The sequence below is a fragment of the Azolla caroliniana genome, unplaced genomic scaffold (genome assembly GCF_043228905.1).
Source record: "Azolla caroliniana isolate FFs.n. ecotype wild unplaced genomic scaffold, voAzoCaro1.0.p SCAF_5, whole genome shotgun sequence".
Classification (NCBI taxonomy): Eukaryota; Viridiplantae; Streptophyta; class Polypodiopsida; order Salviniales; family Salviniaceae; genus Azolla; species Azolla caroliniana.
In genome coordinates, this window is record NW_028230440.1 from 4,386,787 (window position 1) to 4,405,232 (window position 18,446).

Genomic DNA, 18,446 nt, shown 5'->3' on the forward strand with positions numbered 1-18,446 from the left:
AGACCCCTAGTCCACATAATCTCCACTTTGACATAGTTTAGAACCCTTTTGAGTACCTTGAATTTGAAGGAAGCGATTGGAGAAGGAAATAGAACTCTTTTGAAGGAAGCAATTGGAGAACTGGATCTTTAAAAGATATATATGATAATGTGGATTGGTCTTTTCTAAGTCAATTGATGGTTTATATGGGTTTTGGAGATTGTATGTCAAGTTGGTAATGCTTAATGGAGTAAGCCAAGGTGTTCCAATTCAAACATTAGTTACTTGAGGGTATGTTGTTAGTTCATTGCTCTTTATTATTGTCACACATTTTCTTTTTGCTAAGTTATATGGTATGGAAGCCTTACATCGCACTAGCTTTAGCAAATTATTGTACCATGTTTTTTGGGTTTCATATGTAATGCATACTGGAGTAAGCCAAGGTGTTCCAATTTAGAGGATATGTTGTTAGTTCATTGCTCTTTACTATAATCATACATTTTATTTTTGCTAAGTCTTATGATATGGAAGCCTTACATCGCACTAGCTTTAGCAAATTATTGTATCATGTTTTTTTGGGATCTATGCTTGTTATGTAGGAATTGTTTATTTTTACATTAATGTTGGAGTTCAACATGCATAAGTTTGTTTCTATTTCATGTATGTGCTTGGATGGTCTATATCTAGGATATCCAATAGGGATGGAGGTTTCTTATGCTAATCTTATTGATTGGGTTTCTAAAAGGCTTGAAGAAAAGCCCTAAAATTGGTGCGATACAATAAACTATTATACCCATGGTATATTATCTCATGTTATGGTAAAAGAATGCTACTAAGAAGGCGTGGAATTCAATGTGGTCATTTTTGTGGAAGAGGAATGGGAAATCTAGTATTTCTTGATTGGTCTGGAACCATAGTTGTACTCCTCCTTGACTTGGTGGGATGGCAATATTGAACTTGTATGGTCATATGGTGGCCTAGAGGATTCCTTTGCATAGATTTCTATTCCAATGTGTAACACCTTGGATTGAAATGGCTCAGTCTTTACCATAAGGGCATGCATCAAGTTTGGAAATGTGGATTTAGAGACAAGTTGGTAGAATGTGGTGAATTCTAAGAGAATCATAAAGTGTTATGGGTATGATAATTAGCCATTTAATAGTAGTTTGGCAGTGTACTGAATTTTATACATTTATTTTTTTATTTTATTTTTTTCAAAACAAAATATCCTTCCATTAGTTTTCAAAAAACCTATCAAGTACAAACTACAAAATAGATGGAAAAGAAGAGAAAAAAGGGACTATCCCAATGGCTAGCCATGGATCCTTCATTTAACTAAGATCCATCTCAACATCTAATTTGATTTCAGTATATGACTACCAATTCTCCCATGTTGCCACATGCTTTCAACATACCAGAAAATGTCATCATAGTAGTTAGAGACCTTGCACAAGCATTCAGGGATAGAGTTGTATAGCATCCTCATTCTTATCCTGCTCAATATAACCCAATAACATGGTAGGCCATTGTACCATATCTCCTCGAATCATGAGTGATAAATGGAGACCTGCATGAAGTGATATACAATTAATTGTGTATGAATGGAGATATTGGCAATACATGATTATTTGGACTGGACGTAAATGGACTTCTTCTTCAATTTAACTGAATGGCTCGATAAGGATTCGTTATAATGCGGGATACCATGTTTGTCACACAAACAATTAATTGCATTTATGGCAACAATGTTGACATTTGGTTTTCCAAGAGGATAAATGCATATTTGCTCACATTTCTTAGTATTGCAATGTCCAATCCCTCCAAGCCATTGTATAGAGTACTAAACGTGTTGGGGGCTATGGTTGTGTGTATGCCCGATCAATTTGTTTCTTGTCCAATTGCGAGAATGGTTTGGAGGGTAATCAATGTAGCACCGATGTCTCTGACTAGTTTAGTAAGATCTATATTCAACTGGGTATTTCACATACATAGAGTTGAGTGCAATGAAGCTCCATTCAAGACTATTATAGAGTACTTAAGGTGTTGGGGGCCTAGGCTATGGTTGTGTGTGTGTGTGTGTGTGTGTGTGTGTGTGTGCATGCACGCCATGTCTGAGTACTGAAGCCTTCACCCTAACCAATGCGTGTTTGCCATGTGTTTTGTGGAATAATACCGGACAATGTTTTGTCCGCCCAAATTTTCGTGTAACCGGCCGAGGCACATTTTGGTTGTATGAATACAAACACATCAAAGTAAGTGATAGATTTGAGAGACTCTGAAGGAAATCTTCATGTTTTTCCAAGGTCTCTTTCACGCCTTCCCCTGTTTTGTCATGAACTAAGTAGTAAGAAAGCCCTTACTCTTGTCTTTGTTGAAAATCCCCTGTTTTTCCATGAACTATAAGCTAAGCCATTGCTACATCGTTTTAACTCTCCCTCTCCCTCTCCCTCTCCCTGTTCGATGAAACTCTATCTTTACATCACTTCAGAATATGATAATTGGGCGCCCCTGTTTTGTCATGAACACACCACACCCCTCCTGCTGTCTTGTTGAAAAATCCCCTGTTTTTTCCATGAACTGTTTGCCATTGCTACATCTTTTAACTATCACTGTTTGATGAAACTCATCTTTACATCACTTCAGAATATGATAATAGGGAGGCAACCACCATGTCTTCCCCATCACAATCACAATCACAATCACCATCACCATCACCATCGTCATCATCTTCTTCTTCACTCAAATCAGCCATGGAGGAAAACCCTGTTTCTGCTTAATCTAAGGACCTCGCTTTATAGGAGGCTGTATTTCAATTTCAATATATCGCGACGATTGAACCTGGTGAAGCTTGGAAGAGATGAAGGTAATTCTAGCTCCTTTGAAGACAGCGACTTTATCAAAGCATTTAACTATAATGAATCTAAAGAACCTATTCCCAATGGATATGGTGAAGCTAAAGAACCTTATCTCAACGGTTATGGTGATGGAAGGTCAGATTATGATAATGTATATAATGACCTAACCTCTTACACTAGGTGGAAGCTCGGCTCAGTCATACCCAATGCATATAAAGTAAGAGAAGAACAACAGGAAAGGGAAGATAGACCAAACGTGATTGCATGTAATGAAAGAGAAGACGACTCACATGAAAAAGAAGAAATATCAATGATGAATGCATATGAAGAAAATTCAAAGATGAACGCATATAAAGAAAGAGAAGAAGTTTCAAATCTGAATGCATACAAAGAAAGAGAAGAAATCTCAGACATGAATGCATTTAGAGTAAGCGAAGAACTGCAAAAGGAAGAAAACATAATCATGGATGCATATAAAGTAAGAGGAGAAGAAACATACAAGAAAGCAAAAATGTGGAATTCGAAAGAAGGAACAAATGAGGAGCTTGAAAGGCTTATGACTATAGGCAGTGCCCTTTTGAGAGAGGGAGAAGAGGGTTTATATGGTGGGTTAGAAGTCGGAATAGCCGATCGGATGCTTAGAGAGGCATCATTCCTCTTTGCATCAGCATCATCCCTCGATCCATCCAACTCCATACCTATCAATGCTCTAGGAAACACTCTCCTTCTCCGAGGACAGTTGAAACTCTTGCTGACAGAAGAATTGAGAGAAATTCTATCCGACTCTGGCTCGAACTCAAATGTATATGGAAATGCAAACCGAAGAGTTAATGGAAATGTTAAAAACCTACGAGGGGTTAATGGGAACTATCCAAATCGGAGAGGAGTTAATGGATCGATAAGGAGCTCGATCCCAAAGATATGTAATGAATGTGAAGGGTTGTTGGTGGAGGCTGGACGGAAATATCACATGGTGCTCTTGATGAACAAAATGGATGAGCATGCAATGTATTGTTGGGGTTTAGCACTCTTCTTCCGTGGTCGCTTGATAGGAGCACATGATCAAGAGGTACCCATACTTTTCCACCCTCATCATGACGTAACTGAAAGTGGAATTTGATGAAATAGTAAAAGAAAAAAGAAACAGTGCTATTAGTGGAATGGTGTTGTCCTTGAATTGAGCTATTGTGGGTATGATTGATTAAGTGAAATGATTTGGAACCCCAGGACCTTATATAGTAAACTGATTTGGTTGGACTTACAAAATGTAAATGGTCAGGTGAATTTATAGCTTATGAAACCCTGAAAGTATCAAAACTTTGCCTAGGTCAATGACCTCTGGAAAGTAGTATCAAATTCTTGGATTGGGATTTTGTGAAAATTTTAATGCAATATATTTCATACCTTATAATGGGTGGTTTGCTATACACTATTAAAACCCTTAATAATAACCACTGTTTTCGTTTGAGTAGGATGCAGTAGATGATGCAAAGAAGGTTTATCAAGCTTCCATTGCTAAGTTCGAAGCTGTTGTCGCACTAAACAAATCGTATGTTCCTTGCGGTGAGTCATAATTTTCGTCATACAGTATTGGAAGTTTGGGTTATTAAATATATATGATTCAATTGCAATCATGCCAATCATTGCAAATTATCAACATTAATTATATGGGGACTAGACATTGAGACAAAAGAAGGTGATCTAGAGTAGAGTGGAAGCCAATGCAATTGCATGTAAGTCAGCAACCCATGTCTTCGGGCTCATATATAAATTGCATTTTAACTTTTAATGATAAATTAAATGCAATGACAACCCATACTAATAATTTAGAGTTGTATAACAATACAACAAATCGCTATACAGCGCACTAAATTGATTAATACTGAAGCAAAACCTGTTTTTCTTGATAAACTCTTAGGAGCTATGCCTTCTTGGTGGAACAATGTGTAGGCATATGGTGCTTGGCACAAATATGTATCACTTACTGTCTAGTATAATCTTCTTGTTCATGCTCGAAGAATGAAAAAAAAATCCCTTCTCTTCTTTAGCATTGAGGGGTTATGTTTTCCTAATTAAACGTGAATACATATGGCAGGTGTTAGCCTATCCAGGCTCTAATATTTTTCTCTCATTTTCTAATATAAATTTCTTTATCATGGCCAAAAAGACAAAAAATCTCTTTTCTCACATAGGTGATAGTGCAAACTTCTATCATAGAGATAATATGACTTTTTGTTTTCTGTGTGTCTCTTTGATAGCCTTGTTGTATTGGGGATTAGCTCTTCGAGATCAAGCCTGGTTGTCTCAAATTGGAATTGATGAGAAAATGAATCTTCTCAAGCAAGCAAGAAAAGTATTGGAAGATGTGATAAGAGCATACCCAAGTTATGCACTAGCCAAATTGGCGGCTGCGGCATGTACTGAGGACCTCAAACATCTCTTTTACAGGAGTACGTTCTGAATGAAAACTGACAAATGTCCATTACATAGATAGATGGTATTAGCACTTCAGCTGATTATACATACCATCTCCTGAAATTTTGGGCAATATAGTTGAATTTGCTATGTTATGCAAATTCAAGTTCATAGAGTTGTACTTGTCTTGTATACTTCTTGGGAATATGTCGACAAACATTGAATTGCATGATGTATGTTATATATATATATATATATATATATTGTATAAAGCGAGAGAGCTCCTATGCATTTTCCTTTCTCCTACCCTCTTTGCTAAAAAGGGATTTCTGTGGTGCTGTAACTTTAAAGGTTTGTTCCATGTTGGGTAATAAGAGAAAAACTCTATTTATACCTACTTGCTTCAAAACATGATTTAAGTCTCTCCAAATAAGGCATTATAATGTAGTTGGACGTATTGGACAAATTCAAAAGCATTAGATTCAAGTAGTGTTGGTTTTAAAGTTAAATTCAAAAAATGAACTATTCTTTTTTTAATACTGAAACTCCCTACATACTTTTTAACTTTGAGGTAGTAGCATGGGGCTATTATCACTCCAACGCACCCTAATCACCATCACATGTACATATGGATTGAGCTCAAGTGTTACATTCCACATAAATTAAAAGTTGATTTGTGGATATTTTGCAGCAAGTGGTTTGAGATTGAGTTTTACAGTTCACACAGATTAAAAGTTTATTTGCAGTAGGCAATTGAGCTTAATTCTTATATTCCACATAAATTGATAGATGATCTATGGATTTTCCTTTACTTAGAAATCTTTTACCTTTTGCATAACAATAATATTTCCTTGTCCCAAGGGATGTTAACTTATATTCCACATAAATTTAAAGATGATCTGTGGCTTTTCATTACTTAGACAGGTAACAATAATATCCCCTTGTCCCAGGGGATGTTAACTCATATCCACATAAATTTAAAGATGACCTGTGGCTTTTCATTACTTACGTATTTTGAGTCATTTACATTAATCAATGACATAACATTAATATTCCCTTGTCCCAAAGGATGTTAACTTCTAGAGGTTGTAATTATCTCGTGGTGACACAAGGTATGATTTGTCAATTCATTAGTTACCTTGGTCTTAATGATATCTATGCATCAAACGCATCATATTTTCTCACACAATCAAAGGGAGAATCTTATTATTTTTTAATTGAGCTTGGCCTAGGACCATTAATGTAGATTTTAATATTAACGAAACACAATGATATCATCTTGGCTCATGCAAATAAGCAGACAAGAATTTCAATAGAAAAGTTTATGAATATGATTACCAAAACTACATATTGGTATTCCACCACCTTGTATCTGGTAGTTATTGAACATCTAACAATTAGAATTTTGAAGCTATACATAATACTAATGATATCTAGAAAAAGGATCAACGCCACCATAAAGAAGGGATTAACACGTGATGTACACAGCAGGGCGGCATTCACAAAATCTCAGTAACATTCACAATATATTCCACCACCTTGCATTTGGTAGTTGTTGAACATCTACTGATTAGAAATCTAACAGGGATGAAATGTGATGCATACAACAGGGCTCAATTCACAAAATCAAGGACAAGGGTTTAACACCAACAAAAACATAAGGTGAGAAAACAATAGAGCTCATTGACTTTTTTCTCCTCAACTATCATGTTGTGCGGATCCGTTTTCGAGCCAAATACCGTTCCTTGGCAGCTGATATTGCATCTTCTGAGGGTTTACGATCTGTCTTCACTGTTTCACTATTCCCCTCTCTCACTTCCTCTCCGGTCACAATATGTTTGGATGGACTAAGCTCTCTTGTTGTTAATGCCTCTTCAAGATTGCTTCCTTCAGGTTCTTTAACAGAAGTTGTGTCAGAAAGTGTAGAGGAGGCATCATCTTTGGCTGGTGGTCTAATATAATCGCTTTTTGATTCCTGTCTTGAAGGACTCTTCTCTAATGCTTTTTTGGGACTAGCAGGCTTTGGACTGGTTTCTTTACCTACCTTCCCTTCTGTTGTACCTGCACCAAATGCGACATTCTTGGAAAACAAATTCCTATAGAAGTCACTAAGATCACTTTTCTTCGTAACCTGGGAACAGAGAAATTAATGTGTTAGCAAAAATCTTCAAGGAAATCTTCCCATGAGGAGGATTCATAACCATTGTTTTGGCCTAGTTGTCAAAGCCCTTGCAATGAAGTCATGGGTTGACTCCCATTACAAGAGAGAAAAAAAATTGATTTCGAGAAAAACGAAAAAATTACCCTTTGAAATTTGAACTATCAACCCCACCATTAAGAGAAAATAGATTTTGGAAGTTGATGCCCTCTATTATGAGAAGCAAAATGAAATAGATGAAAGTACAACTGTAAATCACCTCTTCAGCTTCTTCTCGTAACTGACGTAACCGCTCTTCTTCATTCCATTTCTCGAGCTCTGCTAGTTTCTTTTTATAGGCTGCAGTCACAAATTTTTCCTTGTCTCCATATAGGTGGTCCTCTTGTTGCCTCTCCTTTAGAAGTTTGCGTTCATACACGATTTCTTGCTCTTGCTTGCGAATCTTGGCTTTCTCGACTAGCTTTGTTATATACTTAGGCTGCCAAAAAAAACGCAGATGATATAAGACATGGATGTATTCTGTTAAAACTAAGCTACACCACTCTAAATTCACAAAACATTCCAAATCAACGGGTAATCCATGGTTGTATAATGTCATAAAAAGGTCTCATGTCTCCTAAAGTTCTTTCAGATACATTGAGTTGACACTAGAAGGTAACCTAGAAAAAGTAAAAGTACTTTAGTATTATCATTTGTGCCTCCAGGTTCACTAATTTTCAAGATGCAATACACGGTTACATCTACTCTCCATATTTTATAACAACACTGATTTTCATGATGTGTCTCTTTCAGATTTTCAAGTAACAAATAATGATCTTGGAACCATTCATGTCATGTGAGACACAACAATACTACAACATTCTTGTTGTTTGGAACAAAGTCTCTCATGGCATGCATTCATGATATGCACAACACAAACAATACACAGCTTTTTTTCCATTCAAGAGCACAAATATGTGGGCATGTGCTTGATACATTATATTTCCTTAAGTAAAGATTCAGAAGGTAAACCATTGAAAGAATGCATGTGAGCATGATATTACCTTATCTTTCTCCCGAGCTCTTGGTGGAGGAGCCGATTTCGCTTTCATTTCATCATAATATCCATCATAATCAAACACTGTTGAATCTTGTTCCAAAGCAGCCTTATGTTGAATCTCTACCTGTAAATTGATGAAACCACATTAACCCATGGAATTGTATGAATCCAACCCTTGTTTCTGAAAATACAAGAAAATAGAAAATTCATCAAAGAGAGAAACTCAGGTGGCCAAAATCTGTGAGAAGGTACACATACTATTTCCAATCCAGGTTTTTGTTTTTAAACAAGGAAAAAAGAAAGGATCTATCAAAGAAAAAGAATATAATAAGAAACCTTTAATTTAACCTTCTTTTTCAAATGCCAGAAACCAGAAAACCCTAACCAAACTAAGAGATGCATTCACTAACGAATCCATTCTAGTCCAAGTTTTGTTTCTGAAAAGGGGAACAGGACCCTGGTGAAACAAGAAAATATTGAATCCAGATGTGGTGTCTCTAAAAATCAGAAAACCAGCCCAACTACGATATGCATGTACTAAAGCATATTTTCTATTCTAGTTTTTTTATCTATAAAGAGAGAGAAGGATCCATTAAAGGAAAAGAGCCTTGAATTAAATACTTGTTCCTCGAAATAACAGAAAACCAATCAAAGAGAAGAAACTGATCTAAATCTATTGTAAGAGTTTACAGATGCATTATGCTAGAGGATTTATTTCTGACCCATAATTTGTTTCATATAAAGAGAAAAAGAAATGACCCATTTTTCAAGGGAAATCACATCTCGAGGAACCAAAAGGACATATTTACTTCTTCTCTTCTTCTTACAGATGTTTAAAAGAAGTCATATCGTAAACCGATTTTGCTTATCTGGAAAAATCAAAGATCAATGGAGCCCTTTTGAAGAAGGAAAACAGGGGAACTGGACAAGTCCTATTTTCTTCTGTAGGATTATACTAGAGCAAACCTTTTCTAAACCAATTTCATTTTCTATAGAAACAAAGAAAATACCAGGCAAAAAACAGAGGGAACCGGTGCAGAGACATGCTTCATTCCTAACCAATACTTATTTTGGTTCTCAAAAAAAGATAAAGAATTAGTTTTTTTTTTTTTTAAATTTTGAAAAGGAACCCAAGAAAGGAAACAAAGAATCAGGAAACAGGAGATATTGAGAGGAAGAAGGAGAAGGCTTACTTCTTTAAGGGCTCGTTTCTTCGCGGCCTCGCGGGCGAGGGTCTGTTCCATGTCTTCTTCATCTTCGTCTTCATTGAAAATCGATGGTTTCTTCACAGAAGCAGAAGGAGGGGGGGGAGGGGGGGGGCGAAGCTGAAGACCATATTTCTTCATCTCCCTGGCCCTGACTCTGAATCTGACTGTGTCTCTGAGTCTGAGTCTGAGTCTGAGTCTGAGTCTGTGTGTAAGGATTGAGGGAAGAGGTGAAGGAGGGTAGAGGAAGGAATTTGTATAAACATAGACAAGCAAAGCAAATACATATGTATATATGTATGTATATGTATGTATATGTATAATTACATATGTAAGTAAATAAAAATATGTATGTACATATGTACATACTGCCACCAAAGCGTAATCCTTGACTTTTGGGTATTTACCGAAAGTACCCCTCTCCCTCCCACTGGCCTCACAAACAGCTCGAAGCATGCCCCCTGCAGAAAACCGCAAACACAGCTATAGCCTATACCTATCTATCTATCTATCCCTTGGACAACACTAGAAGTGGGGCTCTTTCCTTCCTCGTCTCCCTCCCTGTATCACACACACACACACACACACACACAGAGTTTTGCCAGCCCTGACCTTTCTACCTCGTTCTCAATCCCCGCCCCAGGCTCCCCGCTTTTTCTTTTGCCATTTGACTCGCTTCCCTGAATCAACGGTTCCCCTCTGGCTCCGCTTGTGTACTTTGTCCCGATGCTTCTTTCATCTCGCTTCAGACTTCTTTGTCTATGCCACCGCCTCGGCTATGTCTATAGGTGCAACACTCTCCTCGTTTCTTGACAATATATAAAATCGAGACTTGAACTAGAAGCATCTGCATTATAGACCCAATTCTTAACTCCCACGTTACAACAAGTCTTAGAATCTCGACTTATGGCTTAAATTTTCGATAGACAGAATTAGAGCACAAAGACAACATTGAAACAAGAGCAAAAATAAAACAATTTCATACTAAGAAAACCAAGCATGTGCTACAAAATATATACGAGGTGACATGTAATCCACAAAGAGGTAAGAGAAAGAAATATCACAAGTCTTGCCACCTCATGTTGCAACGTATCCTAACCCCTAACCCAAGGAAGAGATCAGAAGAATTTGCTAAGTAAGAGAAGAGTAAAGGAATTTGCTAATATCATAACAAAACAATAGAAATAAGCAGCGAAAACTATGTGATAACAATCACAATAAGTTTCGAGAATGAGAGTTCTAGGGATTGAAGATCTTTGCATACATGGGCAGTTACCTTTATGTGAGGACAAAGGAAGGGATTCATTGTTATGTCCACAAGTCACACTACAAGTGCTTGACATTTACAAATTCCTAACCTACATCCCCTCCCCCGACTTCCAAATCACCTAATAGAAGTGTGTTGTACTTTTGTCCAATTGGTCGAACTTAGTTATTCATATGGGTATCACCAACTATTGGCTCACTTCTTAATTCTGATGATGATGTTCACATGGCTCGTGAATGAAACTCATGTTCATCTTGATCATGGCTATGCCTCCATGATGTTGACTTCCCCCACCTCACCCACACTTATTCCTTAATCCGACGCATCCCCTCTCCAACCACCCAATCTTTCCTCACATCCTATGTTTCAATTCACCTATAGCTCTCCCCCACACGAGTTTGGCCTCACACAATCCCACATCTTCTAACTTGTCCATTGACTTTGACAAGCCTCCCTCCTTGTTGACACCCTTGCATGTACCTCCCCCACCTAGAAGTATGCATGTATTAGGTTGGGGGCATGCCATCTATATGTTGGGTCATCTTACCTCCAATGTTACGGTTTGTAGATACATTCAAGACTACTTATAGCAATAGGGATATATCTATATATCTATATATACATACATACATGGAGAGAGATAGAAATAGACATTAACATTGTAATGGGTATTCATACATATGTGAAATAGGGATACACACACACACACACACACACACACACACACACATAGTAGATACATAAATATATATGAAATAGGGACACACACACACACACACACACATAGTAGATACATAAATATATATGAAATAGGGATGCACACACATACACACATACATACATACATACATACATGCAAAGCTAAGTGGATGAGAATGCTCACTTAGTGGAAATAAAATATCTATTACTAGGGAGTTGATTCAAATGGCAGGCGATAATCAGAGTTGCATGCTCAAGTAATCTGATGTTTCATGGGAAAACATAGTATATTGAGATTCAATGCCAATTAATACAAAGGCTCCGTTTAGATGAGAATGTCAAGTTGGCATCCAAGTAGAAAGAGGTTATCAACAAGTGTACAAAGAAGAGTAAGATCATACAAGAAAGTGAATAATGTGGAGTTAGGCACATATATCATATTAACTTAAGATCCAAAATTGGATAATTTAAGCAATTTGAATATTCCTAAAGGATGATCTCTCGACCAATAGATTAAAGAGACTTACTTTGGTGGCTTTTAGTTTATTTTTAGGAAAATGGTCAAAACTTTCACATTAGAACTCCAATTTGAGACATCCTAAGTGCATTGAGATTTTGTTACCAAGATATTTTGAATGATGATTCATGTGATATGGTTTTAATAAGATCTACCTAAACATTTTCGCCACCTCAATGCAAAAATATCTGGAAACATGGTGTTTTTTTACAAGGATAATTTTTTTGTTCCAATCTAGTCTAATGAAAGATAAACCAAGAGTGCATTATATGAGTTAATCAATTAAAACTTTAGCTACCCTCAAGACTAAGTATACTTATAACATGATGTCTATAACAAGGCCCAATTCTTGTCCAAATTTGTGAGGCAAATTATGAGATGCTCTATAGGGTTAGCCACCTAATGTAAAAGTGGCTTTTGTGAGATACCTAAGGTTGGTTCTCCAGTTCAAGCTATTGACTTTTATACGCATTTACTTGCGTAGGAACATATGAGGATATAACTCCATCACATCATCCATTTGTAGGATTTTGTTTGGGCATCTCCTTCAAACGCATTTGTTGTTTTAGGCTTGTATTGGTTTTCCAAGGAACCCCATTAAATAAGAACGAATCAATCATATTGAATATCACACGTGGTTTCCATTTTAGTGAGGGAGGCGAGAGATTCGAGGATCAAACGACAAAGTCATAAGAGGTTACGTTGCTATCACAGGTCACCTTCGTTCTTAAAGAAGGTGGCCTATTGTATTGACCTTGTATACAATGGTCTTGTGCAGCATGCCCTGCACGTTTCTGTTGTCACTAGAATAGGGACATGACAACAGTCGTGTCAAGATTTGAACTCTTCACCTCTTGTACATAGTACAAGTGTTATATTCTAACCGACACATCCAAATACATGGTCATGTTATGACCATACCTTAGTAGATTATTAGTAGATGATCTATTCCAAGTTCTAGGGAGTTTTCAGAAGCTTCCAGTGTCCATGACAATAGTTATGTTTTTTTTTTCACGCTAGGTGCAGGTCCACGAGAGAGAAAACATATGTGATCCGAGAGAGTGAGACCAACGAGGGCATCGAGCGATTCATGGGATTGCGATTCGGAACTTATCATCGGCAAAGCAACATAGTATCGGACAGAGGCGGCTTCTCGACATATGTATTGTACATACATATGTTTGACCTGGGAGTCATTGGGTGGTTTTTTTTTGTTTTGTTTTTTGTTCTTGTGTGTTTTGGGGGGGGTGGTTTTGAGAAAACCATGGTATTGGTCATGAGAAGTCATAAGCAAGAGTCGTAGTTCCCCCCTTTCTTCTTCTTCTTCTTCTTCTTCTTCTTCTGCCTCCCCTCCCCTTCCTCTCTCACCTCCGATCAAAACAAAAAACAAACAAAAAAAAAAACAAAACTCTGATGAATCCGCCATAGCCCACCATCGCCGAGCTCCTCTGCTTCTCCTTTTGCTCCTCGCTCTCCTGATTTCCAGTGCTTCTTTTGAAAAATTCCCCCGAGATTCTGCTGCTTCGATTTCATTCCGACCACGATTCTGCCCTTTCAACTGCGCGCGCGGGGGGTGGGGGGGAACATAAAAAAAGAAGCTTCGAACTCCTCAGTAAGAATAAACAGGGTAGATAAATTTCTCAGTCAATCAAATCAACTTAATTTTCCATATTTACTTTTCTTCATTTTTTTTTCCCCCCTGCAGAAAAGAGAGAGTTGGAAAAAAAAAAACCCTAAAAAAAAATCATAAGCAGAGAAGAGTCACACCCACCCTACAATTTGATGCAGAGAAGGAAATTTCGTCAAATTTTAAGCAGATAAGGAAACCCTAACTTGAAACAGAGATTAAAATCCTAATCTTTTTTGGGATTTTTGAGACACGGCGCACTTTGAGCTAATATACATTGTTTGAAGTAGAAAAAACCAAATGTGGTGAAAAAGTAAACCTTGATGTGGTGAAAACAAACGCCAATGTAGTGAAAAGGTAACCCTACTGTTGTGAAAAGTGAACTTGGATTGGTGAGGAGCAGACCCTAATGTGGTGAGGCACAACCCATAATGTGGTCATACTAAATCTTAATATGGTCAGTAGTGAAGCCTAATGTGGCGAAAAGTGAACCTTATTTTGGTAAAAAGTGAATCATATCTTGGTGAGAAGTAAAACCTAATTTATTGACAAATAAACCCTGATGTGATGATTAGTGAAATGGAATGAACTGGAATTTGGGAACAACTAAACCATAATAGGAAGGATGAGGCTTAGGAGGATAGATAATGCAGGAAATGGCTATGGTTTAGCCCATCTTATGTATATACTTTGTTAGCAGAAGATATAGCCCTAATAAGATTCATCAAATTTGCTATTCTCAGTACTTGTAACTAAATCCATAATTATATTTATAACTATATCCATAACCATATCCGTAGCCATTGGTTGAGATTTGAATGCAAAAGAAATAGAGGGAAAGCTTTGCCATTGATGGTGGAGAGTAAGCAAAAGCCATTTCCACCGGTTCATAGAGCTTCTTCTTCATCTTCATCGAAAAATTCTGAAGGATGGAATGATATGGAGAGAATCAATGTTCAATCAATCAAGGATCATATAGCAAAGAGAGTTGGAATAGAGAAAGCAAAGAGGTATTTCTCTCACTTTCGAAGGTTTTTAAGCTTGGGGCTAAGTAAACCCAAGCTCGATAAGCTTGTAGTGAAAACAATTGGTAAAGAGAATGTATCATTGCATAATCAACTTGTAAGAGCTATATTGAGCAATGCTGTGAAAGGGAAAGTATCACCTATTCAGAGCGTTCAAAGTGCTCCTTCAAAACCACCTCTGATACCAAATTCTCCTTGTGTTACAAGTGAAGATACCATACATTATGCTTCACCATCGACCTTAATATCTAATGGAGATTCATTTCTTCCTTCACCTCGGAGAGGAAGAACTCTTCGAGACCATAAAGCTAGCCCACTTGGGCCTCGAGAAGATCATTCTCATTCAACCCCAGATTTATTTAGATCAACCCAGCAATTGGATGGTGTCAAGCCTGATGATGAATTGAATAGATCTCTTCAACCGCTTACCAAACGAACTAAGCTTAGTGGCAGTGGTATAACTGAATTAACCATACTGTCTGGTGAGAATAGTGGTTTGCTCATAGAAGGGAGGGATGATGCTATTTTGTCTGGTGAGAATGATAGTTTGCTTAAGGAAAGAAGAGAAGAGGCTATATTGTGTGACGACAATGGTGGCATGCTTAAGGAAAGGGGGGACGATGCAATGTCTCTTTCTTTTCCATTCAGAAGCCCGCTCCATGCATTACAAAGCACTCATCACAAGGTTTTGCCACAAGCTCTTCCTCATATTTTGCAAGAAGCTTTTGAGGAGGACTCTATTGATGCTAGAAAGCTTCCAGATGGAGATAGTATGCACATGTACATGGAACAGATGACTGAAACAGAGGGTTTAGAGGGTGTTAGTAGAGATAGTGCTGACATACTCAACCTTGCATTAGATGCATACTTAACTAGACTGATTAGATCATATACAAATGCAATAAGATCTCAAAATACATATACAGATACTTCATCAGATAAAAGTGGTAAAGAAGGTGGTCCTAAAGCTCATCATCAAAGTATAAATGGTGTACGGCAGGGGCAATATATGAAGGTTGAACATCGTAAGAAAGATAAAGAAAAGCTGAGAAGTCCAATATCTCTTACAGATTTTAAGGTTGCAGTAGATTTGAACCCTCAACTACTTGGAGGTGATTGGGCTCTACAATTAGAAAAGATATCGTTTCGAATGTTTGATCAAATAGCCCCTACAAAAGATAATCGTCACTGAGATAAATGAACCTCGAAGTTGTGTCATAGATTTTGATAGGAAATCATCTTGACGCCAATATTGTGAAAATGAATGACCTAATGACCTTCTTTGTGTTTACAATGGTGAGGCACCAACAGTATATGTTTTAGAGGATATTCGGAAAGATGAAAGTGTGTCTCTTTTGCAGTAGTTCAAGAAGGGAGATTTGTACCCACTTGAACAATTGAGAGAGAGAGATGGTGTAAGATGAAATTGGACTTAACAGCTTAGCATACAAGAAATTCCCCTTGTAAACATGAATTTATTCACTCCTTTATATTGTTTTTCCCCAACCTCAACATGTTTTGGGTTTTATCCAATCCAAACACTGTGTCTGATGGCTTCCTGTTGTACTTGGAATAGAATCATATGTTCTCAGTTCTAGTATTAATATTCCTAGAGCCAATTGATATGTAACAGAGTCAGTCAAGTTTTGCTTCAACTGTGAGTTAACTCTTCCTTCTTTATCATTTGTCTAACCTTTTTTGTTTTGTTTTGATCTACAACTTTTGTACATATATATATGTTGAATGAAGGAAATATCTTTCAATTTCTGGCTGCTAACTACCTTGACATCACGAGAACTACTGGTTTGTCACAATTTGAGGCTGGTATTCTCTTTGGCCGTCATTCTGAGTATTGTAGATGTGTTATATTCTTCCCATCTTTAAGGACTGTGTTCATATTAAAGAATTCTTCTGCTACTGTACTTGCTTAATCTTCTCCAGGTGATATGCCTGCTTCAAACATAGCTCCATTCTTTGACTTAATGCTACTAAGTATGGCATGCATGTCACATACCTCTGGTCTTCAGGGACTTTGTCCTCAGAGAAAAGAAAATTCTTTCGGCTACTCTGGTTTGCCTTACCCTCATTGGGTGAGGACTGCTTCAAAGGTTGGCTATGAAAACAGGAGTGAGTGATTGATATCTTCTTCTTTTCCAATCATCAGTGAGTTACTCTGGAAGCATTAAGGAACAACCCGGAGATTTCCTTAAGTGACATCAAAGAGAATCATAATGCCCAGTGGTAACAATCTTCAAACCTCCCCGTCATTCAAACCTTGGCTATGAAGAAAGAGTTGGTGATTCATATCTTTCTCTTTTCTGACCATCAGCGAGTTACACTGGAAGCATTAAGGAACAATCTGGAGATTTCCTCAAGTGACATTGAAGAGAATCATAATGCCAAGCAATAACAAGCTTCAAACCTCCCCTCCATAACAGGAATTTCCACATGCACATTGACATGTCCACATCTGCATATGCAGGTGTTTGTGGAAATGAAGAAAAATTCGAGTGTATTTCAGAATTCGTAAAAAGATAATCTGTAGCTTGATAAGATAATAGCAGCTTTTTTTATCTGTGAGAATGTCAATAACAAAGTTATATTTGAGTTATATATTGAATCTGTATTGCTTATTAATTGCTCTTCATTGTTATTTATTTTATCTATTGAATGGAGATTTGCTTTTTATTTATTTGTATTTTGTATATTGAATGTGTGTTTCTTTTTTCCTTGAAGTAGAAATCAAAGGAAAAGAAAGTAACATATATGCATCGAATGCAAATCAAAGCACACAAGTATATATGTACGTGCTGTGCGAATATATGTACATGTACATTTTGAATTCTCGTTCTTACGGTGCATATTTGAAGATGTAACTCATAATTAATGCACAATTAGAGACCATTTTGATCTCTGAGTTAATTAGAAAAAGTTTCTTAATTATGTACATGACTAACTAAAATATTATCAACTAGCAAGTGGGAAAGCATTGTCATAAACCTAGGAAATATAAATTAGCAATGACTATGGTAGATCTAATTTGATACTACTGGTTAGTGCGGAAAAAGGTGCAATGTTTTCCGAATGCCTTAGTTTGAATAGTAGCCAAATGATCCTATCTCTTGATTGCATCATCAAAAAAAACTTGTGAAAGCTTTCATCTTATTAGAAATGAGACCAATGGAACTTAATTAAACATGGCATCCAAGGCATAATCGTATGATTCTTTTGATGGAAATATTTGTGACCCATACTTAGAAAATGCTAATCCTAGGGTGTCATTACAATTTTTACCTTTATGCACATTCACATTGAAACATATTATAATGCATTGTTCCCGTTTTACCTTTATATGACTAACATGTTTCGATGTCAATGTGCATGATTTGCCACAAGAAGCCATGCGAATGTTAGGACTCAACGTTTTATAAGTCCTTTCGTTGAAACTAACATCATTTTTTAGCTCGCCTAGTTTAAGTAGTGCCATTCTTATATGCGCTTCCTAGATAACACATGTGATGTATGAGAAAATATTAACTTAGATTTAAAATTGACTCAAAATTGCACACTCAAAGTTGGTTGTTAAGGGACACACATTTCACAGTTCGAACAATGATTTACATTTGAGAGAAAAGGCATATCATCACAAACATGTCAACA

General features: G+C 36.9%; 3 protein-coding genes across 5 annotated transcripts; 2 read left to right on the forward strand and 1 right to left on the reverse strand.

The window, feature by feature from the left end:
* Positions 1–2,580: 2,580 nt before the first annotated feature.
* Positions 2,581–5,476, forward strand: LOC147863769 (uncharacterized). Of its 3 annotated transcripts, none has more exons than XM_087320432.1 (4): positions 2,581–2,670; positions 2,707–3,903; positions 4,307–4,397; positions 5,093–5,476. In XM_087320432.1, the coding sequence occupies exons 1-4, from the start codon at positions 2,596–2,598 to the stop codon at positions 5,293–5,295; spliced, it is 1,566 nt and encodes a 521-aa protein (XP_087176558.1). In that variant the 5' UTR covers positions 2,581–2,595; the 3' UTR covers positions 5,296–5,476. The 3 variants fall into 3 exon arrangements, with proteins under 3 accessions (XP_087176558.1, XP_087176557.1, XP_087176556.1); XM_087320431.1 differs by having other exon boundaries at positions 2,596–2,908; positions 2,942–3,903; XM_087320430.1 differs by having other exon boundaries at positions 2,596–3,903.
* Positions 5,477–6,680: 1,204 nt separating this feature from the next.
* On the reverse strand, positions 6,681–9,857 carry LOC147863770 (uncharacterized). The gene is made up of 4 exons (XM_087320538.1): positions 9,640–9,857; positions 8,451–8,570; positions 7,667–7,885; positions 6,681–7,380 (listed from the first exon to the last, which is right to left on the reverse strand). The coding sequence occupies exons 1-4, from the start codon at positions 9,790–9,792 to the stop codon at positions 6,955–6,957; spliced, it is 918 nt and encodes a 305-aa protein (XP_087176664.1). The 5' UTR covers positions 9,793–9,857; the 3' UTR covers positions 6,681–6,954.
* A 3,982-nt stretch (positions 9,858–13,839) lies between these two features.
* LOC147863771 (uncharacterized) lies at positions 13,840–17,369 on the forward strand. The gene is made up of 2 exons (XM_087319555.1): positions 13,840–16,610; positions 16,728–17,369. The coding sequence occupies exon 1, from the start codon at positions 14,614–14,616 to the stop codon at positions 15,976–15,978; it is 1,365 nt and encodes a 454-aa protein (XP_087175681.1). The 5' UTR covers positions 13,840–14,613; the 3' UTR covers positions 15,979–16,610; positions 16,728–17,369.
* Positions 17,370–18,446: the final 1,077 nt, after the last annotated feature.